This window comes from Pelophylax lessonae (genome assembly GCF_965119305.1).
Source record: "Pelophylax lessonae genome assembly, contig: HAP1_SCAFFOLD_179, whole genome shotgun sequence".
Taxonomy (NCBI): domain Eukaryota; kingdom Metazoa; phylum Chordata; class Amphibia; order Anura; family Ranidae; genus Pelophylax; species Pelophylax lessonae.
Window position 1 is genome coordinate 204,670 of NW_028120122.1, and position 27,152 is coordinate 231,821.

Below are 27,152 nucleotides of genomic sequence, written 5' to 3' on the forward strand. Positions count from 1 at the left end.
GTGAACACAATCTTTGTGGGGTGCAGTGAACAAAATCCTTTGTGGGGTGCAGTGAACACAATCTTTTTGGGGTGCAGTGAACAAAATCCTTTTTGGGGTGCAGTGAACAACATCCTTTTTGGGGTGCAGTGAACACAATCTTTGTGGGGTGCAGTGAACACAATCTTTTTGGGGTGCAGTGAACAAAATCCTTTGTGGGGTGCAGTGAACACAATCTTTTTGGGGTGCAGTGAACACAATCTTTTTGGGGTGGAGTGAACAACATCCTTTTTGGGGTGCAGTGAACAAAATCCTTTTTGGGGTGCAGTGAACAAAATCATTTTTGGGGTGCAGTGAACACAATCTTTTTGGGGTGCAGTGAACACAATCTTTGTGGGGTGCAGTGAACACAATCTTTTTGGGGTGGAGTGAACAACATCCTTTTTGGGGTGCAGTGAACAACATCCTTTTTGGGGTGCAGTGAACACAATCTTTTTGGGGTGCAGTGAACACAATCTTTGTGGGGTACAGTGAACAGAATCTTTGTGGGGTGCAGTGAACACAATCTTTGGGGGGTACAGTGAACACAATCTTTGTGAGGTGCAGTGAACACAATCTTTGTGGGGTGCAGTGAACACAATCATTGTGGGGTGCAGTGAACTCAATCTTTGTGGGGTACAGTGAACACAATCTCATACTGAAGGTTTGAGGGTGCTGCCTGTTCCATACTCCCCCTACTCCTCATCTAGCCTTTTAGGGGTACAAACAATAGTAATTGGGGCCTAGTGTGGTTGTGTACGTGTGATATACATACACTTTTTTGGGATCATATTTTCTATTCCGCTATTTAATCAAAAACCTTTGGGGATCAGTTAAATTGGGGGATAGTCTGTGTTGGTACGTGTGAGAGAGATCCACCTTTCCAAGTTGTTGGGGTTCATCTCATACTTCTGAAGGTTTGAGGGTGCTGCCTGTTCCATACTCCCCCTACTCCTAGCCTTTTAGGGGTACAAACAATAGTAATTGGGGCCTAGTGTGGTTGTGTACGTGTGATATACATACACTTTTTTGGGATCATATTTTCTATTCCGCTATTTAATCAAAAACCTTTGGGGATCAGTTAAATTGGGGGATAGTCTGTGTTGGTACGTGTGAGAGAGATCCACCTTTCCAAGTTGTTGGGGTTCATCTCATACTTCTGAAGGTTTGAGGGTGCTGCCTGTTCCATACTCCCCCTACTCCTAGCCTTTTAGGGGTACAAACAATAGTAATTGGGGCCTAGTGTGGTTGTGTACGTGTGATATACATACACTTTTTTGGGATCATATTTTCTATTCCGCTATTTAATCAAAAACCTTTGGGGATCAGTTAAATTGGGGGATAGTCTGTGTTGGTACGTGTGAGAGAGATCCACCTTTCCAAGTTGTTGGGGTTCATCTCATACTTCTGAAGGTTTGAGGGTGCTGCCTGTTCCATACTCCCCCTACTCCTAGCCTTTTAGGGGTACAAACAATAGTAATTGGGGCCTAGTGTGGTTGTGTACGTGTGATATACATACACTTTTTTGGGATCATATTTTCTATTCCGCTATTTAATCAAAAACCTTTGGGGATCAGTTAAATTGGGGGATAGTCTGTGTTGGTACGTGTGAGAGAGATCCACCTTTCCAAGTTGTTGGGGTTCATCTCATACTTCTGAAGGTTTGAGGGTGCTGCCTGTTCCATACTCCCCCTACTCCTAGCCTTTTAGGGGTACAAACAATAGTAATTGGGGCCTAGTGTGGTTGTGTACGTGTGATATACATACACTTTTTTGGGATCATATTTTCTATTCCGCTATTTAATCAAAAACCTTTGGGGATCAGTTAAATTGGGGGATAGTCTGTGTTGGTACGTGTGAGAGAGATCCACCTTTCCAAGTTGTTGGGGTTCATCTCATACTTCTGAAGGTTTGAGGGTGCTGCCTGTTCCATACTCCCCCCTACTCCTAGCCTTTTAGGGGTACAAACAATAGTAATTGGGGCCTAGTGTGGTTGTGTACGTGTGATATACATACACTTTTTTGGGATCATATTTTCTATTCCGCTATTTAATCAAAAACCTTTGGGGATCAGTTAAATTGGGGGATAGTCTGTGTTGGTACGTGTGAGAGAGATCCACCTTTCCAAGTTGTTGGGGTTCATCTCATACTTCTGAAGGTTTGAGGGTGCTGCCTGTTCCATACTCCCCCTACTCCTAGCCTTTTAGGGGTACAAACAATAGTAATTGGGGCCTAGTGTGGTTGTGTACGTGTGATATACATACACTTTTTTGGGATCATATTTTCTATTCCGCTATTTAATCAAAAACCTTTGGGGATCAGTTAAATTGGGGGATAGTCTGTGTTGGTACGTGTGAGAGAGATCCACCTTTCCAAGTTGTTGGGGTTCATCTCATACTTCTGAAGGTTTGAGGGTGCTGCCTGTTCCATACTCCCCCTACTCCTAGCCTTTTAGGGGTACAAACAATAGTAATTGGGGCCTAGTGTGGTTGTGTACGTGTGATATACATACACTTTTTTGGGATCATATTTTCTATTCCGCTATTTAATCAAAAACCTTTGGGGATCAGTTAAATTGGGGGATAGTCTGTGTTGGTACGTGTGAGAGAGATCCACCTTTCCAAGTTGTTGGGGTTCATCTCATACTTCTGAAGGTTTGAGGGTGCTGCCTGTTCCATACTCCCCCTACTCCTAGCCTTTTAGGGGTACAAACAATAGTAATTGGGGCCTAGTGTGGTTGTGTACGTGTGATATACTTACACTTTTTTGGGATCATATTTTCTATTCCGCTATTTAATCAAAAACCTTTGGGGATCAGTTAAATTGGGGGATAGTCTGTGTTGGTACGTGTGAGAGAGATCCACCTTTCCAAGTTGTTGGGGTTCATCTCATACTTCTGAAGGTTTGAGGGTGCTGCCTGTTCCATACTCCCCCTACTCCTAGCCTTTTAGGGGTACAAACAATAGTAATTGGGGCCTAGTGTGGTTGTGTACGTGTGATATACATACACTTTTTTGGGATCATATTTTCTATTCCGCTATTTAATCAAAAACCTCTGGGGATCAGTTAAATTGGGGGATAGTCTGTGTTGGTACGTGTGAGAGAGATCCACCTTTCCAAGTTGTTGGGGTTCATCTCATACTTCTGAAGGTTTGAGGGTGCTGCCTGTTCCATACTCCCCCTACTCCTAGCCTTTTAGGGGTACAAACAATAGTAATTGGGGCCTAGTGTGGTTGTGTACGTGTGATATACATACACTTTTTTGGGATCATATTTTCTATTCCGCTATTTAATCAAAAACCTTTGGGGATCAGTTAAATTGGGGGATAGTCTGTGTTGGTACGTGTGAGAGAGATCCACCTTTCCAAGTTGTTGGGGTTCATCTCATACTTCTGAAGGTTTGAGGGTGCTGCCTGTTCCATACTCCCCCTACTCCTAGCCTTTTAGGGGTACAAACAATAGTAATTGGGGCCTAGTGTGGTTGTGTACGTGTGATATACATACACTTTTTTGGGATCATATTTTCTATTCCGCTATTTAATCAAAAACCTTTGGGGATCAGTTAAATTGGGGGATAGTCTGTGTTGGTACGTGTGAGAGAGATCCACCTTTCCAAGTTGTTGGGGTTCATCTCATACTTCTGAAGGTTTGAGGGTGCTGCCTGTTCCATACTCCCCCTACTCCTCATCTAGCCTTTTAGGGGTACAAACAATAGTAATTGGGGCCTAATGTGGTTGTGTACGTGTGATATACATACACTTTTTTGGGATCATATTTTCTATTCCGCTATTTAATCAAAAACCTTTGGGGATCAGTTAAATTGGGGGATAGTCTGTGTTGGTACGTGTGAGAGAGATCCACCTTTCCAAGTTGTTGGGGTTCATCTCATACTTCTGAAGGTTTGAGGGTGCTGCCTGTTCCATACTCCCCCTACTCCTAGCCTTTTAGGGGTACAAACAATAGTAATTGGGGCCTAGTGTGGTTGTGTACGTGTGATATACATACACTTTTTTGGGATCATATTTTCTATTCCGCTATTTAATCAAAAACCTTTGGGGATCAGTTAAATTGGGGGATAGTCTGTGTTGGTACGTGTGAGAGAGATCCACCTTTCCAAGTTGTTGGGGTTCATCTCATACTTCTGAAGGTTTGAGGGTGCTGCCTGTTCCATACTCCCCCTACTCCTAGCCTTTTAGGGGTACAAACAATAGTAATTGGGGCCTAGTGTGGTTGTGTACGTGTGATATACATACACTTTTTTGGGATCATATTTTCTATTCCGCTATTTAATCAAAAACCTTTGGGGATCAGTTAAATTGGGGGATAGTCTGTGTTGGTACGTGTGAGAGAGATCCACCTTTCCAAGTTGTTGGGGTTCATCTCATACTTCTGAAGGTTTGAGGGTGCTGCCTGTTCCATACTCCCCCTACTCCTAGCCTTTTAGGGGTACAAAAAATAGTAATTGGGGCCTAGTGTGGTTGTGTACGTGTGATATACATACACTTTTTTGGGATCATATTTTCTATTCCGCTATTTAATCAAAAACCTTTGGGGATCAGTTAAATTGGGGGATAGTCTGTGTTGGTACGTGTGAGAGAGATCCACCTTTCCAAGTTGTTGGGGTTCATCTCATACTTCTGAAGGTTTGAGGGTGCTGCCTGTTCCATACTCCCCCTACTCCTAGCCTTTTAGGGGTACAAACAATAGTAATTGGGGCCTAGTGTGGTTGTGTACGTGTGATATACATACACTTTTTTGGGATCATATTTTCTATTCCGCTATTTAATCAAAAACCTTTGGGGATCAGTTAAATTGGGGGATAGTCTGTGTTGGTACGTGTGAGAGAGATACACCTTTCCAAGTTGTTGGGGTTCATCTCATACTTCTGAAGGTTTGAGGGTGCTGCCTGTTCCATACTCCCCCTACTCCTAGCCTTTTAGGGGTACAAACAATAGTAATTGGGGCCTAGTGTGGTTGTGTACGTGTGATATACATACACTTTTTTGGGATCATATTTTCTATTCCGCTATTTAATCAAAAACCTTTGGGGATCAGTTAAATTGGGGGATAGTCTGTGTTGGTACGTGTGAGAGAGATCCACCTTTCCAAGTTGTTGGGGTTCATCTCATACTTCTGAAGGTTTGAGGGTGCTGCCTGTTCCATACTCCCCCTACTCCTAGCCTTTTAGGGGTACAAACAATAGTAATTGGGGCCTAGTGTGGTTGTGTACGTGTGATATACATACACTTTTTTGGGATCATATTTTCTATTCCGCTATTTAATCAAAAACCTCTGGGGATCAGTTAAATTGGGGGATAGTCTGTGTTGGTACGTGTGAGAGAGATCCACCTTTCCAAGTTGTTGGGGTTCATCTCATACTTCTGAAGGTTTGAGGGTGCTGCCTGTTCCATACTCCCCCTACTCCTAGCCTTTTAGGGGTACAAACAATAGTAATTGGGGCCTAGTGTGGTTGTGTACGTGTGATATACATACACTTTTTTGGGATCATATTTTCTATTCCGCTATTTAATCAAAAAGCTTTGGGGATCAGTTAAATTGGGGGATAGTCTGTGTTGGTACGTGTGAGAGAGATCCACCTTTCCAAGTTGTTGGGGTTCATCTCATACTTCTGAAGGTTTGAGGGTGCTGCCTGTTCCATACTCCCCCTACTCCTAGCCTTTTAGGGGTACAAACAATAGTAATTGGGGCCTAGTGTGGTTGTGTACGTGTGATATACATACACTTTTTTGGGATCATATTTTCTATTCCGCTATTTAATCAAAAACCTCTGGGGATCAGTTAAATTGGGGGATAGTCTGTGTTGGTACGTGTGAGAGAGATCCACCTTTCCAAGTTGTTGGGGTTCATCTCATACTTCTGAAGGTTTGAGGGTGCTGCCTGTTCCATACTCCCCCTACTCCTAGCCTTTTAGGGGTACAAACAATAGTAATTGGGGCCTAGTGTGGTTGTGTACGTGTGATATACATACACTTTTTTGGGATCATATTTTCTATTCCGCTATTTAATCAAAAACCTTTGGGGATCAGTTAAATTGGGGGATAGTCTGTGTTGGTACGTGTGAGAGAGATCCACCTTTCCAAGTTGTTGGGGTTCATCTCATACTTCTGAAGGTTTGAGGGTGCTGCCTGTTCCATACTCCCCCTACTCCTAGCCTTTTAGGGGTACAAACAATAGTAATTGGGGCCTAGTGTGGTTGTGTACGTGTGATATACATACACTTTTTTGGGATCATATTTTCTATTCCGCTATTTAATCAAAAACCTTTGGGGATCAGTTAAATTGGGGGATAGTCTGTGTTGGTACGTGTGAGAGAGATCCACCTTTCCAAGTTGTTGGGGTTCATCTCATACTTCTGAAGGTTTGAGGGTGCTGCCTGTTCCATACTCCCCCTACTCCTAGCCTTTTAGGGGTACAAACAATAGTAATTGGGGCCTAGTGTGGTTGTGTACGTGTGATATACATACACTTTTTTGGGATCATATTTTCTATTCCGCTATTTAATCAAAAACCTTTGGGGATCAGTTAAATTGGGGGATAGTCTGTGTTGGTACGTGTGAGAGAGATCCACCTTTCCAAGTTGTTGGGGTTCATCTCATACTTCTGAAGGTTTGAGGGTGTTGCCTGTTCCATACTCCCCCTACTCCTAGCCTTTTAGGGGTACAAACAATAGTAATTGGGGCCTAGTGTGGTTGTGTACGTGTGATATACATACACTTTTTTGGGATCATATTTTCTATTCCGCTATTTAATCAAAAACCTCTGGGGATCAGTTAAATTGGGGGATAGTCTGTGTTGGTACGTGTGAGAGAGATCCACCTTTCCAAGTTGTTGGGGTTCATCTCATACTTCTGAAGGTTTGAGGGTGCTGCCTGTTCCATACTCCCCCTACTCCTAGCCTTTTAGGGGTACAAACAATAGTAATTGGGGCCTAGTGTGGTTGTGTACGTGTGATATACATACACTTTTTTGGGATCATATTTTCTATTCCGCTATTTAATCAAAAACCTTTGGGGATCAGTTAAATTGGGGGATAGTCTGTGTTGGTACGTGTGAGAGAGATCCACCTTTCCAAGTTGTTGGGGTTCATCTCATACTTCTGAAGGTTTGAGGGTGCTGCCTGTTCCATACTCCCCCTACTCCTAGCCTTTTAGGGGTACAAACAATAGTAATTGGGGCCTAGTGTGGTTGTGTACGTGTGATATACATACACTTTTTTGGGATCATATTTTCTATTCCGCTATTTAATCAAAAAGCTTTGGGGATCAGTTAAATTGGGGGATAGTCTGTGTTGGTACGTGTGAGAGAGATCCACCTTTCCAAGTTGTTGGGGTTCATCTCATACTTCTGAAGGTTTGAGGGTGCTGCCTGTTCCATACTCCCCCTACTCCTAGCCTTTTAGGGGTACAAACAATAGTAATTGGGGCCTAGTGTGGTTGTGTACGTGTGATATACATACACTTTTTTGGGATCATATTTTCTATTCCGCTATTTAATCAAAAACCTTTGGGGATCAGTTAAATTGGGGGATAGTCTGTGTTGGTACGTGTGAGAGAGATCCACCTTTCCAAGTTGTTGGGGTTCATCTCATACTTCTGAAGGTTTGAGGGTGCTGCCTGTTCCATACTCCCCCTACTCCTAGCCTTTTAGGGGTACAAACAATAGTAATTGGGGCCTAGTGTGGTTGTGTACGTGTGATATACATACACTTTTTTGGGATCATATTTTCTATTCCGCTATTTAATCAAAAACCTCTGGGGATCAGTTAAATTGGGGGATAGTCTGTGTTGGTACGTGTGAGAGAGATCCACCTTTCCAAGTTGTTGGGGTTCATCTCATACTTCTGAAGGTTTGAGGGTGCTGCCTGTTCCATACTCCCCCTACTCCTAGCATTTTAGGGGTACAAACAATAGTAATTGGGGCCTAGTGTGGTTGTGTACGTGTGATATACATACACTTTTTTGGGATCATATTTTCTATTCCGCTATTTAATCAAAAACCTTTGGGGATCAGTTAAATTGGGGGATAGTCTGTGTTGGTACGTGTGAGAGAGATCCACCTTTCCAAGTTGTTGGGGTTCATCTCATACTTCTGAAGGTTTGAGGGTGCTGCCTGTTCCATACTCCCCCTACTCCTAGCCTTTTAGGGGTACAAACAATAGTAATTGGGGCCTAGTGTGGTTGTGTACGTGTGATATACATACACTTTTTTGGGATCATATTTTCTATTCCGCTATTTAATCAAAAACCTCTGGGGATCAGTTAAATTGGGGGATAGTCTGTGTTGGTACGTGTGAGAGAGATCCACCTTTCCAAGTTGTTGGGGTTCATCTCATACTTCTGAAGGTTTGAGGGTGCTGCCTGTTCCATACTCCCCCTACTCCTAGCCTTTTAGGGGTACAAACAATAGTAATTGGGGCCTAGTGTGGTTGTGTACGTGTGATATACATACACTTTTTTGGGATCATATTTTCTATTCCGCTATTTAATCAAAAACCTTTGGGGATCAGTTAAATTGGGGGATAGTCTGTGTTGGTACGTGTGAGAGAGATCCACCTTTCCAAGTTGTTGGGGTTCATCTCATACTTCTGAAGGTTTGAGGGTGCTGCCTGTTCCATACTCCCCCTACTCCTAGCCTTTTAGGGGTACAAACAATAGTAATTGGGGCCTAGTGTGGTTGTGTACGTGTGATATACATACACTTTTTTGGGATCATATTTTCTATTCCGCTATTTAATCAAAAACCTTTGGGGATCAGTTAAATTGGGGGATAGTCTGTGTTGGTACGTGTGAGAGAGATCCACCTTTCCAAGTTGTTGGGGTTCATCTCATACTTCTGAAGGTTTGAGGGTGCTGCCTGTTCCATACTCCCCCTACTCCTAGCCTTTTAGGGGTACAAACAATAGTAATTGGGGCCTAGTGTGGTTGTGTACGTGTGATATACATACACTTTTTTGGGATCATATTTTCTATTCCGCTATTTAATCAAAAACCTTTGGGGATCAGTTAAATTGGGGGATAGTCTGTGTTGGTACGTGTGAGAGAGATCCACCTTTCCAAGTTGTTGGGGTTCATCTCATACTTCTGAAGGTTTGAGGGTGCTGCCTGTTCCATACTCCCCCTACTCCTAGCCTTTTAGGGGTACAAACAATAGTAATTGGGGCCTAGTGTGGTTGTGTACGTGTGATATACATACACTTTTTTGGGATCATATTTTCTATTCCGCTATTTAATCAAAAAGCTTTGGGGATCAGTTAAATTGGGGGATAGTCTGTGTTGGTACGTGTGAGAGAGATCCACCTTTCCAAGTTGTTGGGGTTCATCTCATACTTCTGAAGGTTTGAGGGTGCTGCCTGTTCCATACTCCCCCTACTCCTCATCTAGCCTTTTAGGGGTACAAACAATAGTAATTGGGGCCTAGTGTGGTTGTGTACGTGTGATATACATACACTTTTTTGGGATCATATTTTCTATTCCGCTATTTAATCAAAAACCTTTGGGGATCAGTTAAATTGGGGGATAGTCTGTGTTGGTACGTGTGAGAGAGATCCACCTTTCCAAGTTGTTGGGGTTCATCTCATACTTCTGAAGGTTTGAGGGTGCTGCCTGTTCCATACCCCCCCTACTCCTCATCTAGCCTTTTAGGGGTACAAACAATAGTAATTGGGGCCTAGTGTGGTTGTGTACGTGCGAGATACATACACTTTTTTTGATCATATTTCCTATTCCGCTATTCAATAAAAACCTTTGAGGATCAATTGAATTGCGGGATAGTCTGTGTCGGTACGTGTGAGAGAGATCCACCTTTCCAAGTTGTTGGGGTTCATCTCATACTTCTGAAGGTTTGAGGGTGCTGCCTGTTCCATACCCCCCCTACTCCTCATCTAGCCTTTTAGGGGTACAAACAATAGTAATTGGGGCCTAGTGTGGTTGTGTACGTGCGAGATACATACACTTTTTTTGATCATATTTCCTATTCCGCTATTCAATAAAAACCTTTGAGGATCAATTGAATTGCGGGATAGTCTGTGTCGGTACGTGTGAGAGAGATCCACCTTTCCAAGTTGTTGGGGTTCATCTCATACTTCTGAAGGTTTGAGGGTGCTGCCTGTTCCATACCCCCCCTACTCCTCATCTAGCCTTTTAGGGGTACAAACAATAGTAATTGGGGCCTAGTGTGGTTGTGTACGTGCGAGATACATACACTTTTTTTGATCATATTTCCTATTCCGCTATTCAATAAAAACCTTTGAGGATCAATTGAATTGCGGGATAGTCTGTGTCGGTACGTGTGAGAGAGATCCACCTTTCCAAGTTGTTGGGGTTCATCTCATACTTCTGAAGGTTTGAGGGTGCTGCCTGTTCCATACTCCCCCTACTCCTCATCTAGCCTTTTAGGGGTACAAACAATAGTAATTGGGGCCTAGTGTGGTTGTGTACGTGTGATATACATACACTTTTTTTGGATCATATTTTCTATTCCGCTATTCAATAAAAACCTTTCTAGGGCAAGATCTTAAATTACAGAAATATGAGGAGACCGTCAAATAAGGGCCGTGGCCTGGGTCGTGGTGCTGCTGGTAGAGCTCCTGTTGCAAGGAGAGGACATGGTCGATCTGTGCCAGCTACACGCACAAGTGAAACACCTTCCTCAAGTGTGAGTAGGCGACAGAACCTGCATCAGTATTTGGTAGGGCATCAAACGCCCCTAGAAGTGATGAGGCCAGAACAAGTTGAGGCGATAGTAGATTGGTTTGCTGCTGACAGTGCCTCCAGTTCCTTCACATTGTCTCCCACCCAGTCTACTGCAGAAAGGTCAGAGTTGGCACCTGCAGCCAATGTCCAACCGTCTTTCACCTCACCCCCTTGCAAATCAGGCCAGCAGTCTGAGCCCCAAGCCATACAGCAGTCTCTTATTCTTTTTGAGGACTCTGTCAGCAGGGTTTCCCAGGGCCATCCACCTAGCCCTGCCCCAGAAGTGGAAGAGATTGAGTGCAGCGATGCCCAACCACTTATTTCTCAAGATGAGTACATGCAAGGATCATCGCAGCACGTCTCCGATGATGACGAAACGCAGGTGCCAACTGCTGCGGCGTTCAGCATTGTGGAGACCGACAAGGAGGGCAGGGGTGAAGACTGGGTGGAAGATGATGTGGAGGACGATGAGGTCCTCGACCCCACATGGAATGAACGTCATGCAGGTGACCTGAGTAGTTTGGAGGAAGAGGCGGTGGTCGCACAGAGCCACCAGCACAGCAGAAGAGGGAGCAGGGTGCAGAAGCGGAGCGGCCGTGCCCTAGACACTACGCCCGCTACTGCCCAACGCAGCAAGGGAACGAGCGCACCAAAGTCAGCTCAAAGGAGTTCTCTAGCGTGGAAGTTCTTTAGAAAATGTGCTGATGACAGGACACGAGTGGTTTGCACCCTGTGCAATCAGAGCTTGAAGCGAGGCATGAACCTTCTCAACCTGAGCACAACCTGCATGATCAGGCATCTAAGTGCAAAGCACGAGCTGCAGTGGAGTACACACCTTCAAAACCAAGAAACGTCTCTGGCTCATCCTGCTTCCTCTTCTGCTGCAGTCTCGGCCGCTCCAGCCACATCTGTAGTGATACCGGCACCTGCCACCCCGCAAACAGACGATCTGTCAGCAACACCACCACCTGGGTCACCAACAACCATCTCCACAATGTCCCGTGGAAGCGTTCAGCTTTCCATCTCCCAAACACTTGAGAGGAAGAGGAAGTACCCCCCTACCCACCCGCGATCCCTGGCCCTGAATGCCAGCATTTCAAAATTATTGGCCTTTGAAATGCTGTCATTCCGTCTGGTGGAGACGCACAGTTTTAAAAACCTTATGTCGGTGGCTGTCCCACAGTACGTCGTGCCCAGCCGCCACTACTTTTCCAGGCAAGCCATCCCTTCCCTGCACAACCAAGTGGGGGAAAATATCAGGTGTGCACTGCGCAACGCCATCTGTGCCAAGGTCCACCTAACTACGGATACGTGGACCAGTAAGCACGGTCAGGGGCGTTATATCTCCCTAACGGCACACTGGGTAAATGCAGTGGCGGATGGGCCTGAGGCGGATAGCAATTTGGCGCATGTCCTTCCACCACCGAGGATTGCAGGGCGCTTCAGTTTGCCTCCTGTTCGTAACTCCTCCTACTCCGCTTCCTCATCCTCTACCGCCTCCTCATCCGGACAGCGTAACACCTTCACCACCAACTTCAGCACGGCCAGGGGTAAACGACAGCAGGCAGTTTTACAACTTGCCTGTTTGGGGGACAAACCACACACCGCGCAGGAGTTGTGGAGGAGCATGGAACAGCAGACAAATGAGTGGTTGCTGCCAGCGAGCCTCAAGCCCGGCCTGGTGGTGTGTGATAACGGGCGAAATCTCATAGCAGCTCTGGGCCTAGCCGGTTTGACGCACATCCCTTGCCTGGCGCATGTGCTGAATTTGGTGGTGCAGAGGTTCCTTAAAAACTACCCCGATATGTCAGAGCTGCTGCAGAAAGTGCGGGCCGTTTGTGCGCACTTTCGGCGTTCTCACCCTGCTGCTGCTCGCCTGGCAGCGCTGCAGCGTAACTTCGGCCTTCCCGCTCACCGCCTCATATGTGACGTGCCCACAAGGTGGAACTCCACCTTGCACATGCTGGAAAGACTGTGCGAGCAGCAGCAGGCCATAGTGGAGTTTCAGCTGCAGCACGCACGCGTGAGTCGCTCTGCGGAACAGCACCACTTCACCACCAATAACTGGGCCTCCATGCGAGACCTGTGTGCCTTGTTGCGCTGTTTTGAGTACTCCACCAACATGGCCAGTGGCAATGACGCCGTTCTCAGCTTAACTATCCCACTTCTATGCCTCCTTGAAAAAACAATTCGGGCGATGATGGAAGAGGATGTGGCACAGGATGAGGAGGAGGAGGAGGATGAAGAGGTAACATTTCCAAGGCTTTCAGGGCAGTCATTCGCAAGGGGCTCCGAGGGTGGGTTCCTGCACACGCAAACGCCAGGGACGCAATTGTCCAGCAGGGGCACAGTTCTGGAGGATGAGGAGGATGAGGAGGAGGAGGAGCTGGAGGAGGAGATGGAACCATGTTCACAGCAGGGTGGCACCCAGGCCAGCTCATGGCCATCACTGGTGCGTGGCTGGGGGGATACAGAGGACACGGACGATACACCTCCCACAGAGGACAGCCTTTCGTCGCCTCTGGGCAGCCTGGCACACATGAGCGATTACATGCTGCAGTGTCTCCACAACGACCGCCGAGTTGCCCACATTCTAACTTGTGCTGATTACTGGGTGGCCACGCTGCTGGATCCCCGTTACAAGGACAACGTACCGTCCTTAATTCACTCACTGGAGCGCGATCGCAAGATGCGCGAGTACAAGCGCACGCTGGTAGACGCCATGCTGCTGGCATTCCCATCTGACAGCGGGGCCACAGTGGAAGCACAAGGCAGAGGAGGAGGAGGAGGAGGTCGCCAACGCAACCAGGGCACCGCCAGCACCTCAGAAGGCAGGGTTAGCATGGCCGAAATGTGGAAAAGCTTTGTCAGCACGCCACAACAAACAGCAGCACCAGCAGCTCAGATGGAACGTCTTAGCAGGAGGCAGCATTTTACCAACATGGTGGAGCAGTATGTGTGCACACGCCTACATGTAGTGAATGACGGGTCTGCCCCCTTCAACTTCTGGGTCTCCAAATTGGGCACATGGCCTGAGCTTGCCCTTTACGCCTTGGAGGTGCTGGCGTGCCCTGCAGCCAGTGTATTATCTGAACGGGTATTTAGCACGGCTGGGGGCGTTATAACAGACAAGCGCAGCCGCCTGTCCAGAGACAATGTGGACAAGCTCACGTTCATTAAAATGAACCAGGCATGGATCCCACGGGACTTTTCCGTACCTTATGCAGAATAGCAATGGATACCGACCTTACCCACCCATTGTTCCATTTTTGCTCTTTCTCACTCTTTTGGGGTGTACCCTCATTTAAAATTTTTGAAAAGAAGCAGTGTTGGCTACCTCGTCCTCCTCCTCAGGGCCAGATTAATGTAGGGGCTATTGGAGCTGCAGCTCCAGGCCCCTACCTTTTATATAGGCCCCGGGTTGGCCATATTCACTGTTACCGCTCTTCTGTCACTTGTAAACACAGAAGTCTGGCTTCTATGCTCGCTTCCCCAGGCAGCACCCTCAGAACCTCCCCACACAGCGTGAAGGCCGGACAAGGAGGGACAGTTGGCGATGCATGGATGTGTTTATGGGCTTCAGAGACAGCATCCCATGTTGAATTAGGCATGCATGGCTGCACCCTTCCTCCTCTGGGTGCATGGCAAGGCACGGCCCTTAAGGCCCTTCAAAATCCTCAGCACCAAGCCCATGATGCTGTTAATCCGGCCCTGGTCCTCCTCCACCGCCGCTTCCACCTACACCGCCCATAGGTGTGCGCAGCCTATTGCATTAAGGTGTGCACCCCAAAGTTGAAATACACATGCATGTGTTTGCCAGCAGGGAGAGTAATGTATCGGGGCCATGTACCTGTAGGCAAGGAGAAATAGAGCAGAGCAGGTCCCAGGGAGATCTTTCCCATCTCCTCACTGGCAATGCTATGTGCCCTAGGTGATTAGGGTGTGCCCAGGCACACCCAGCACACCCTGTGCGCACGCCTATGTCACCGCCACATCCACCACCACCTCAACCTCCCTCCTACTCCATATGGGCCTCGTCCTTCAGAGATGAAGAAGAACATTGTTTTATTTTTCTGTTTTTTTTTTGTTGTTTTAAGTTATTTCCCTATCCACATTTGTTTGCAGAGCACTTGCCATGCTCTTAATTACGTTTTGCTGCCATTTGCAGCACTCTAGCCCTTTCCTTTGGTGTTTTAGAGCCATTTTAGTGCCTTAAAGTTCGGGTCCCCATTGACTTCAATGGGGTTCGGTGTCCGGGAAAAGTTCGGTAAAAGTCCGGGACACGGACCCGGACTTTTTTTTAAAGTTCGGCCGAACCCGTCGAACACGGACATCTAGGTGTTCGCTCAACCCTACTAATGACTGCATGGAGGACTGCATGTACTGTGCAATTGACCAATGGGAAAGCGATTGTTGGGGGCAGGATGTTCCAAATTCTGTATAAAAGTGTGCTGTGTTCTTCCAATAAATTGGCTTCCTGTTTGAACTTACATACAGCCTGCTTGGTGTTTGTTCTAATGGATTCCGAACGGCACATAGCTGTAGTTCGGATCCCGGAGCCTTGGTTGACCGAACCATCAGACGTTGCGATCTGCAAGCTGACTCACTAGAAACAGAGGAGTGTCGGGAGAGCGGAAGCGAGCGAGCAAGGGTCTCGTCACACAGCCAAATAAACAACAATAAAGACGCCAGAACTCTAAATGCAAGCTACAGGAATCAACTGGTGGTGATCACCTTCTATGAGCACATATAAACAAATAAAAATTATGGCTAATTGCATATACATAACTGATCAGACCTGCTCAATCAGATATAATATTTTAAAAGCTAATTACTTTTTTAAAATAGGATTTCATGGGCTGATCTCAACTGAATAGTTGTAGAAACACAACCCAGAATCTGTGGGAAAAAGGGGCCAGGACCTCAAAACCAGCCATCCATATAACACAAATAATACACCACATACAAATCGATCGTGATTTAATAATCACGCTACTCATACTTGGAGTTAAAAAATGGCCGACATGGCCTTTTATTAAACAACAAATCTTTTTATTAACAAATATAACAATAATGCAGATTAAACTTGGTTGCAGGTCCGTGACAGTACCATATTAACCAACTTTTGTGTCTGTGTCACCATTTGGCTTAGTCACGCCCCCAGCCGCTAAGCACCGCCTTGGAGACTAACCCAGCCGACCTCAGACACCCACCTGTACCAATTAGAGGACGCCATGCCTCGGATGGGTCCCCACCATTTTTCCAAAAAGACCAGCTTGTAGACCACTGTCAAGGACCCCAAACCGCCACAACTCTGAAAGTAGAGAAAACTATAAAATACCCCAACAATCAGAGTTCCCCCGCAGAAAAAGAGGGCGGGAGGGAGGGACGTTCTTCCACGCTTTCTCCTCAAAGAGTGACCGGACCCCTCCTACCCTGCAGCTATACTTCTACAGCTCCACCCCCTCACCCCGTACAACTGACCAATAAGGGAAGGTTCAGGTACTGACCACCTACTTTTCCCAATTAACCCCTGCAGCTCGTTTCACCCTCCACCCAGTCATGTATGCTCTCTACTTAGTTTGTTCCTCCTAGCGCCGGGCATGTCTTTCACCTCCAAAAATGCAAAAATAAGTCATAGAGTGCAGTACTTATTAGTACATTCTAAAACACACAAAATATACAAGCATGATCAATGGGAAATGGAGTCATCTGAATGCCATAATGTAAACTTGACTTCACTTTGCAACTCGTGTAATCCTGAGTTAAGTTAAAGAAATTTCACAAGTGGAGGGGAATTATTTTTTTGTTGATTATCACTGTCATAGGATAAGCCATGATAGAAGCTCTTTAACTATTAAAAAGCCATAGATGTATATAACATTGATTGACAAGAAAGAGAAATAATGACAAGAATTGTCTGCTATTAAGAAATTCCCAAAGACATAGCACTATGCATGTGTATCAATGTCTATATGACCATGAGTGAAAAACAATACATCAATTAGGAAACAAATACCTTGATGCAATTAAATATATGTAATGATAGGGAAATGTTATCAACCTATCATTACATATATCTTCAACATAAACAATAATTATAATAGGTCCATTTAAAGATCATGTGCAGATTTCTTTACATATTATATTTTGTAACAATAATCATAATCACCAGTTTTATGCTATATGCAATGAAGACATGCACATTTTTAATAATTATCCATTCAACAGCTGTTCCACAAATTTCCATAATAAATATTTTCTTTTTTTATGTCTGATAAAACATTATTATAGTTCTAATGCCACACATTCCAAAACCCACAAATATAAAAACAAAGTACTGAATCTAGACCTTGTTCAAGATATCACCACAGTCCTCCAGTCTTTGTTGCATAACTGTGAGTGAATCTTTCATGTCTTCCATTAATGCACAACATTTCAGCAGTTCAGCAGTGATCTTGGCTGCAGTAGCACTATCCAACACCTGACCTAATAAAACAAAGGAATCAGGTAATGGTGGTATATTATATAATATATGTTGTATATTCGTTTGATGTTTCTGTAAGCTACTTACGAGTACTTGGCACTGCATCTCTTGATGTCTCTTCTGAACCGGTCCCATCTCTGGTATCACTGAAGTGGGCTTCTTGTTCAGTAACATTACTATCGAAGTCCAGAACAATAGTAAGGTCATCATCCTCACCTAATCTGCCATTATTGCTGTAGTCTTCCTGATCTAATATTCTATGCTCATGCTGGATGTTCTGTGTGTCTATTTAACAATCATAAAAAGAATCTCAAATTGTTGCAAGACAACACAACACGTAGTGTATCATTGCAATCACACATTCCAATAAAAGTGTTTACATGCATGCTTGCTCCATATGTTGTTATAATTACAAACCCTACTGCATCATCATATATACCAAAAATCCAGTTTTTGTCATCCTCTGATGTGTCTCGTGGTAGCGTCCTTCCTCTAAATGTCAACAGAGCCTCCTGCTGTTGTCAACCAAATACTTTCATGGTTGCAGAGTATGTAGGAGGCAAGCTTCAAATGTTATTTTTTAAAACAGCATGGCTTGAAAGTTAAGCAGCACATATCCCCCCCTGTAAGTGATTTCAATGTCAATACTCAGAAAAATGGACTATCCATGTTGAAAAGACGTGAACAACACAAAAGGACCCAAGTTCCTAAGAACTATTCTAATTTAAAAACAAAGAACACTAATCTCAGAAATGGAGAAAAACCACTGATGATTATAAAATACACAGCTACAAAAGCACACTTCAATCATAACAACATCTATCAGCTCACAATGCATCTCCGCTTACCTATCCCTCCATGTTTGAAACACATATTGTCCTCTTTTCCAATATCACAATCTGGATTGGTATCCCTTTGCATGCTTCTAACGAAGTGTGCATCATGCACCGATGACTGGCAAATTGATTCATCCGTAGAATAGTGCATTTCTTCATGTGCAAGCATGAAGAAATGCACTATTGGCCTGTAAATCAAAAGAATTACATGACATGTATGAAGCAAAACTATATTATACCACACTACAAATACATAATGATACTGACTTCCTCAATTGTGGTCTCCTTTTGATGCAATGGTCAAGTGTTCTCTTATGGGGGGGGGCTGGGATATTAAAAGGGGCCAGTACAAAAAAGCTTTTTGGGAATAAACTATGCCATACGCTTTGTAATTGTTTGGTGTCACTGTGGGGAATAGTGCACCATCGTAGATGTCCGTTTGTGGAATATTACTCCATTGTTGTTTGGAATAGTCCCTCACAGTGTAGTTGAACATAGTGCACCAAGGACCACACCAAGGACCACATAAACACAAAGGCCACATCCAGCCACATCCAGCCAACAGCCTGAAGTCAAGAGACCCCATGTTCAGAGCTTAACATCTATGTATAATACAAAGATCAAGCATTCCATAATAAAATATCAACATTGCAATTTGAAGTTACCTGCATCTTTACGAGTCTGTGCTTCAGGAGTTGAACTACCAGGCATCAGTTCATTTGTCAATTCCTTAACATTTGGATCCACTGTAGACGCCTCTGATGTTGAAAAACGAGACGTCTTTTTGTGGAAGCGTGCTTACCTCTTGGTGTTGTTACCTTTAAAAATATATATATTATTTGTATGGCTGAGCCTTGTTGGCGCATTTTGCACTGTTATGTCTTTTATTCTTTTCACGAAAACTCAATAAAAAATATTGAAAATTAAAAATATATATATATTTTTTGAAAGAACCATTGTACCTTAAATTAACAATACTAGAAATGTACAAAATCATCCATCAAAAGCTATTAACATGATAAATTGTAATATATTACACAACGTATTACATATACAGTATGTTCTATAGGCCCATGTCAATCACATAAATTGATGTGCCAGTGTATTACATATAATACAAAAAGCATGACTTCTTCATTCTGTCTCTTACGATTTCTGATGATCTTGTGGATTCTTGCAAGTTGTTCCTGCTCCCTGTGTTTTAGATCTGACCACATTTTGTGTAACTGATCTTTTGAACGTTCAATGCCATGCTTCTGTGAAATAACATCAATGACCTTGTCCAGTATCTTGTCTTTCCTCATGTTGGGCCAAGCATAGTTGCTGAATTTCCCATCATAATCATTTTTTTCCAAAATGCACACAAGCTCGACCATTTCCCCTCTGGTCATTGGCGTTGCCTTCATTCTCTTCATGTTATCCCTTCTGTTTTCATGTCTGTTCCCCTCTCTATCCCCATGCTATGGCAAAACGAGTGGAGCACGGTTGTGTCGTAGTTTGCAGCAGGGACCGTCTACACTGAACGGCAGTGCTGCAAAAACGGGGTGGCAACCCAACAAAAGAACAGTGCGGGCAGCCGAAGACCGTACATTTCCGTTCCAGATAAAAAACGTAGCAAAGATTCTTCCCACGAGGACTGTACCCAAAAAACATCAATTGCAAAGGTTATTCCCATGAGGATTTGTGGAGAAAAGCTGGTGAGATATTGGTAAAGTTTGTATATTTTGTTCTTTTCTTTAAATCTTTTATAAATTATTTTTTTGTCTTTCGTGATTGATGACTGATAAATTTACTTCACCAGAATTCCTTCCACAGTTCATAGACATGTATAGGGAAATGCTATGTCTATGGAAAAGTAAAACAAAGGAATATTCTGACCGACAAAAAAACATGAGGCCTATGTCAAGCTGGCCGAGCTATGCATTGCAGTAAATGCACATGCTGATGTTAAATATGTGAAATCCAAAATTGCAAATCTGAGAACAGTTTTTAAAAAAGAGCTGAACAAAATAAAAGATTCCCAAAGGTCAGGTGTGGGTGGGGAGGATGTATACGTCCCAAGACTGTGGTATTTCAATAGTCTTCGTTTCATAACTGATCAGACCGAGATGAGAAGTTCTATCAATACGATGACTTCCAATTCTGCAGAGCCCATGTCACCAGGAGAGGAAGATTTGGAAGACCCCAATGCTTCGCCCATGATCCCGGTAAGCATGTTTTGCGTACCTGAATCTCTTTACCTGCAGATTATGGTTATTTCATTTATTAGATAGTAATAGCACTGCTACATTGTTCTCAAATACTTGGGACCACCAAGATTTAATTTAAATAAAAAATGGGAAGAGTAGGATGGCTTGTAAACACTTGTGTGAACTATGCATCTCTCCCAATTAAACAGAGCATGTGGGGCAGCACAGTGGTGTAGTGGTTTGCACTTTTGCTTGCCAGCACCAGGCTTGCTGGTTCTAATCTCAAGCTGGACAATACCCGCCTGGAGTTTGCATGTTCTCCCTATGCCAGCTTGGGTTTCCTCAAGTTACTCCGGTTTCCTTCTACTCTACAAAGACATGCTGGTAGGTTATTTGCATCCTCTCGCATTTATGGATGTATGAATGTGGGAAGGATTGTACGCCCCTTGAGGGCAGGGACTGATGTGAATGTACAATAAATATGTAAAGCACTGTGTAAACTTAATACACTATATAAGAACCTGTAATAAAATAATAATGAAAAAAACAATACATTTTAACAGAATGTAAAATGTAAGTTTAATATTTTTTATATTAGGAAAGCTCTAACGATGATTCTGTGACTCCATCTCCCCCAAGAATCTCACAAAGTATGCCTCGTAAAAGAAAGCATATTGAGGAGGCAACTAATAGATTCTTGGCACAGGCTACAGCTGCTCTGCAACGCAAAACTGGTGAATGTGATGCCTACAGAATTTTGACAGCGAATAAAATAAGGAAGATGACAGAGGAGCAAAGACAGTTTTTTGAACCTTTATTGGTGCAATTACTCAATAAAGGCATTAAGGAGAACTTAACGAACATACATTCATTGGAGAGTATCCAACACCACCGATGATGCATACTCCTCATTATCGTGCTACTCCACCAGCATCCTACCCTCAACAGCATCAGGCTACTCCACCAATCTCAACCCATCAACAACAACAAAATACTCCATGGTCTTATCCTTCATCAGAAAGATATTTGTCATCATGGGGTTCAGATTTCCATTACACTAACCTTTAATGTGTTTTATAATGTGTTCATGGCCTGTTGGTCTTTTGACATACTGCTTTTGTCTCTATACGTTCTGGAGGTTTGTTTAGCTCTAAATTGATTTCAATAAAGGATTGTTTGTTAACTCATTTTTTTATGTTAATAAAAAGTTGAGAGTTGTTTGTGGTGTAATTGATGAGTATTTGAAAGTTTCACCAGTTACGAGTCTTGTTCTTTTCAAAAAGATGATAACAAACTTTTGCTCATGCTACATCCTCTCTCAGTTTTTTTTTATTTTAAGGGAAATTATCTGTAAACACTAGAGATGGCCTTGTGGTTCGCGGCGAACTTTGCTTGTTTGCTGTCCGCCGATCATGTGAACATATGGCGATGTTCGGGCCGCCATATTCTTTTACATTGTGAAAAACTTTGACCCATGATACATCTATCAGGTGGTACAGGACAGCCAATTGAGACATTTCAGCACATGGACATACCCCCTACCTTATAAATAGACCTGATCTGGCTGCCATTTTACATTCTGCCTTTTGTCAGTGTAGGAAGAGGTTTGCTGTGTGGAGCAGGGACAGATTGTCACTGACACAGATCGCTCGGTAATAGGTCCACAAAAGTTATTTTAAGGACTGGTATAGGTGTACTGTAAGTGTCTATATTCTGTCTTTTGTTAGTGTAGGGAGAGGTTTGCTGTGGGGAGCAGGGACAGACTGTCAGTGCCGGCTCACACTAATGCGATCACAGAGATCGCATGTAATTTGGAGCACACTGCTCCTAAAATTACATGCGATCTCTGTGCGGTGCAAATTCAGCCATACAGTTTGTATGGCTGAATTCGCACTGCAATCGCAGTGAACACGCACAGGAGCCTTTTTTTGGTCCGCAGCAGAATCGGATCACATGGCCATTTAAGCCAGTACGATCCGATTCTGTGCGAACTGTCAGATCGCACAGATCTAAGCTGGGGTGTCATTAACTTTGAATTGACACCCCAGCGTATCGCATATGGCAGATATATTCGCAGTGTTCCCACATCGCATCGGTGTGAACCAGCACTGAGTGACACAAATCGCTCGGTAATAGGTCCACAAAAGTCCTTTAAAGGACTGGTATAGGTGTACTATTGTTTGGTGTGCAGTATATAGGGGTGTAATACACTTATAATATACTTTCTAATATAGAAAGCATATTATAGTGTATTTGGGTACTGCAGAAATGTTGCCTCTTTCGCTGCGTTAACTCTGCTACACACAGTGACAAAAGTTACTAGAAAATATTTTTCATAACTGGTGTGATATGCCAGTGGCCCCCCAAAATGACAGATTGAAGCGGGGTGTTATATAACAATATACTTTCATAATAGTGTATTTGGGTACTGCAGAAATTTTGCCTCTTTCGCTGCGTTAACTCTGCTACACAGTGACAAAAGTTACTGGGAATTTTTTTTAAAACTGGTATGATATACCAGTGGCCCCCCAAAACGACAGATTGAAGCGGGGTGTTATATACCTTCTTCCACATATACTACGCTTCCCTAGAGACTTTTGTCACATGGTCACAGGCAGAGGAAGAGGCAGGCCCTTCCGCAGAGGTGGTAGGGGTAGGGCAGGAGCACCAGGCCGGAAGTCAAAGTGGGAAGTTGCAGAAGGTGCGTTCGATTACGTCAAAGGATGCACCAGACTTGGTTGAGTGGCTTACTCAGCCTTCCTCTTCTGCACCCTCCTCATTCTCTCTATCTGCACCCTCTTCACTCTCTGCTGTGTGCACCCCCAAAGACACCACCACCAACACCACCACCACCATATACCCTTCGCTTGAGTCACAGGAATTATTTTCCGATCCATCACAAGACATTTACAAAGCGTAGCCATTCTTGGCATCGAATCAGGAAGAGGAGGTAGCAACAGCCGCCACTCAGCACTCTGACGAGAGTACCCAGATCAGCCAAAGGAGTTTGGTCCCCGCTGTTGCTGCCTACTCAGAGATCTCGAATGTTAGTGGTGGGGAAGGTGGCGTCGATGATGCAGAGGCAAAATTTCTGCAGTACCCAAATACACTATTATGAAAGTATATTGTTATATTGTTATATACCACCCCTGCTTCAATCTGTCATTTTGGGGGGTCACTGGTCTATCACTCCATTTATAATACTTTTTTCTAATTGCGTTTGTTACTCTTTGTAGTTGTAGTATCGCTGCAGAACCGCTCACCAGTCACAATGTTGCACAATACAAATCCACTATAATATACTTTCTATATTCATCCAGCATTGCGACTTCTTCATCTTCCTGCTCCTGCTCCTCGACGGCTTGATCAATGACATGCCACAATGCACGCTCCAGAAAGAAGGCGTAAGGTATGATGTCACTTATGGCGTCTTGGCTTTGCGCATAAGCAGTCACTAGCGCAGTGAAAAAAACCCAAGCTCCCCAGAACCTGTCCTGCCGCAGAGTTCGTACAGGTAGTCGTTAACTGCACGTTTCTGCTGGAGCAGCCTATCAAGCATATACAAGGTTGAGTTCCATCATGTCGCGCAGTCACAAATAAGATGCCTAAGTGCAGGTTGTGTCGCCGCTGAATGTCAGCAAGGAGAGCCATGGCTGTGTAAGATCTTCTGAAATGGGCCGAGGTTTTCCTGGCCTGCCGCAAGACGCCCTGGACCCCAAGGTATTTGACAACAAATCACTGCACGACCAAGTTCAGGACATGTGCCATGCATGGCAAGTGTGTAATTTTGCCCTGTTTCAGTGCGCTCAGCAGTTTGGCACCGTTGTCGCACACCATTTTACCAACTGTCAAATTGTGCGGTGTCAGCCACTGATCTGCCTGTGAATGCAAAGCTGAAAGGAGTGCAGGACCAGTGTGGCTCTTGGCTTCCAGGCACAACAGACGCAGCACAGCATGGCAACGTCTCACCTGGCATGTGGAATAGGTTCTGGGGATCTTGGGTGGCGCAGCGGAAGAGACGGTAGCAGCGGAAAAGAGGAGTCACCCGAGTAGAAGAGGAAGGATGGAGTAGTAGGAGGAGAAGAATAGGCAGGCCTGCATGCAATCCGTGGCGGTAAAACCAAATCTACACAGGTGCCACGGGTTACATGCTTGACGGCCGTCAGAAGGTTCACCCAATGGGCAGTAAAAGTTATATACTGTACCTTCCCTGCTAGAGCACGTATCTGTGGTCAGATGTATCTTGGCACCGACACTGTGTGCCAGAGATGTATTCACTTGGCACTGAACATGGCCATATAGCTCTGGGATGCTCTTCTGCGAGAAATATTTCCTTCCTGGGACCTTCCATAGTGGTGTTCCAATGGCCACAAATTTTCAAAAGGCCTCCGAGTCCACCAGTTTATATGGCAGTAGTTGGCGGCTATCAGTTCCGACAAGCCAGCGGGCAACCGTAGGCCAAGAGGGTTATCCGGCGTCATCATTTTTTTAAGCTCGAACATTTGGGCCATGGAAGCCTGCCTATTTCCAGAAAAACGTGAGGACGGCATGATGGCAAATCTGAACGGTCCCCCCATGCATGTCTATGGGGCATTGGATGTCAGCAGAGACATGTCCGCTGACATCCGATCCGTCAAATTTGGATGGATGGTGTGACGGTACTAGCCGTCACTATGGGTGACGGATCACCCTGTCCCTGGATTTGGAAACCCTATTTTCCATCCATCCAGCGGATCGTCCCTAGGTGAGTGTTGGGCTTACTGCGACTTATGCGTTGACTGAAAAGGCTCCAGCATCAGGGAATGCATAGACCGACAGGTGTCCGACTACATCGGGTTAACGGCCGATGTGGACGAATATCCGCCACCACCCATTACAAATTAAGGGTCCCTGTCTTAGGTAAATACACTGGCATAAAAGGCCTTTTATGTCCGTTGAATGCCGAATTGCTACAGTCTGTCCCAGCTCCACACAGCAACCTCTCCCTACACTGACAAAAGACTTTTGGGGACCTATTAGCTAGCGACTTGTGTCACTATACAGTCTGTCCCTGCTCCACACAGCAACCTCCAGCCACAGAATACAACGCCTGTGGGCTTATTTTTGGGGCCTGTACTGGCCGACACTTACTTCTGTATCCTGTGAATGCCTAATGTACCTCCAGCCACAGAATACAAAGTTCTTTGCTGTCAGGTGAACGCCTGTTGGCTAATTTTTGGGGCCTGTACTGGCCAACGCTTACTTCTGTATCCTGTGTATGCCTAATCTACCTCCAGACACAGAATACAAAGTTCTTTGCTGTCAGGTGAATGCCTGTTGGCTAATTTTTGGGGCCTGTACTGGCCGACACTTCTATATCATGAATGCCTAATTTTTCAGACTGGCATTGAAAATGGGTCTGTAAACGTTCCGATAAATTGTGGAACGGATGTGGACCCATTTTACAGATGTGTGAATGGACCCTATATGTATTTGACATGTATTTACCGGCTGCTGTCAGTTCTGGCTGATTTAGAAAAAAAAAAAAAATTTTATGGCAACTTTTCCAATAACAATACTTCTGGTATGTCAGCAGGGCAGCCATCAGAAATTTTCGGGCCCCTTACACAGCTTTAGGCCTGGGCCCTCTGGGCCTGACCACCAGGTTACATCCTCCTCCTCTGCGGGGGCCTGTGAATGCATATGATTGGCTGCTAGGTTGCCAGGCTGTCCTAGCAACCAATAATTTTGACTGCAGTAGCCAGCGGCAGGATGGGAGTCAGGAGCCAGTGCAGCGGGTGGCACCAGCGGGAGTCGGGACTAGTTGTCAGTGTAGGGGAGGAAAGGAACAAAAGAGGTGTCAACTTGTAGCACAGGGCATCCTGAGGGACTGGGCCCTCGGGACGCCCGTGCCCCCTACATCTGTATGGGCTGTACCCCCCTGATGGCAGCCCTGTATGTCAGTGTCCATGTTGTGGGACTATGTGTGCACAGCTAGTAAGTATTTTGTGGCAGCAAATATTACCTGGAGGTTTTTAATGTTTGCCTGCTGTAACGGCTACCCAGGTGGTGAGAGGGTATCAGCCGTTGGAGATGTCCTTTTTCCCGGCAAGTCCCTGTGTAGTAATGGAGTAGTATAATCCCAACCATAAGATCCAAGAGGAGAGTCAGGTTCAGCTGTTGAACGACCGGGTAATAATACAGTAAAATCCCCCTCCAGGAACGAGACAAAGCTACGTTTTGAAGGGTCAAGAAAAACTGTTTATTGAAACAAGAATACAGGCTTTTATACACCTGGGGAGTATATCAGACACTACTTAAACAATGGCCCGACATCCACCCAGACAAATAGGTAAGGTCATTACCACACTTAACAAAAGCTGCCTCAGCCCAAATCAACATAATGTAGACAAAAGCGCATTGTTAATCAGCAGACATTCCGTCTCTAGGCTGGCCATACCTTGGCTTCATGGAATGTCCATATAAGGAGTCACTTCCTGGGGCTCACAGTGCAAAGAGAGATATGATAGCAGGGAGTGTAAATAACCGAATGGTTGCTGGGAAATCCTTCACACACAAATATTCTCTGTCAAAGGTAAGGTTCTGTTACACCTGCCATTAAAGTAAATGGGGTCCGCCGCAAACTTGCGGTTCGCAAGCATTTGAGAAAGTTTGCGGATCGCGTTCGCGAACCGCCCCGTCCAATGTTCGTCCATCACTAGTAAACACTAGAGATGGTTGTGTGGGTAAATCCCAGTAGATCATCAGTTTTTTAAAATACAACCTGTCTTGGCACTAGCCTGTCTGGCACCAACAACATTACCACGTTCAAAGTCACTTACATTTCCTGTCTTCCCCACACTGATGATTCACATGAATTCTATAACCAGAGTCCAAATAATGTACTACAATTTGTAAGGTTTAGAGTTGG

General features: G+C 44.7%; 1 protein-coding gene across 1 annotated transcript in view; it reads left to right on the forward strand.

Annotated features, from left to right (window-relative positions):
* Window positions 1-20,182: 20,182 nt before the first annotated feature.
* LOC309543536 (avidin-related protein 4/5-like) overlaps window positions 20,183-27,152 on the forward strand; it is a gene marked incomplete at both ends in the record, with an annotated part of 122,838 nt that continues 115,868 nt past the window's right edge. Inside the window, one exon of the mRNA XM_082276009.1 lies at window positions 20,183-20,260. Coding sequence (XP_082132135.1) covers window positions 20,183-20,260 — 78 coding nt within the window. The remainder of the gene's footprint in view (window positions 20,261-27,152) is intronic.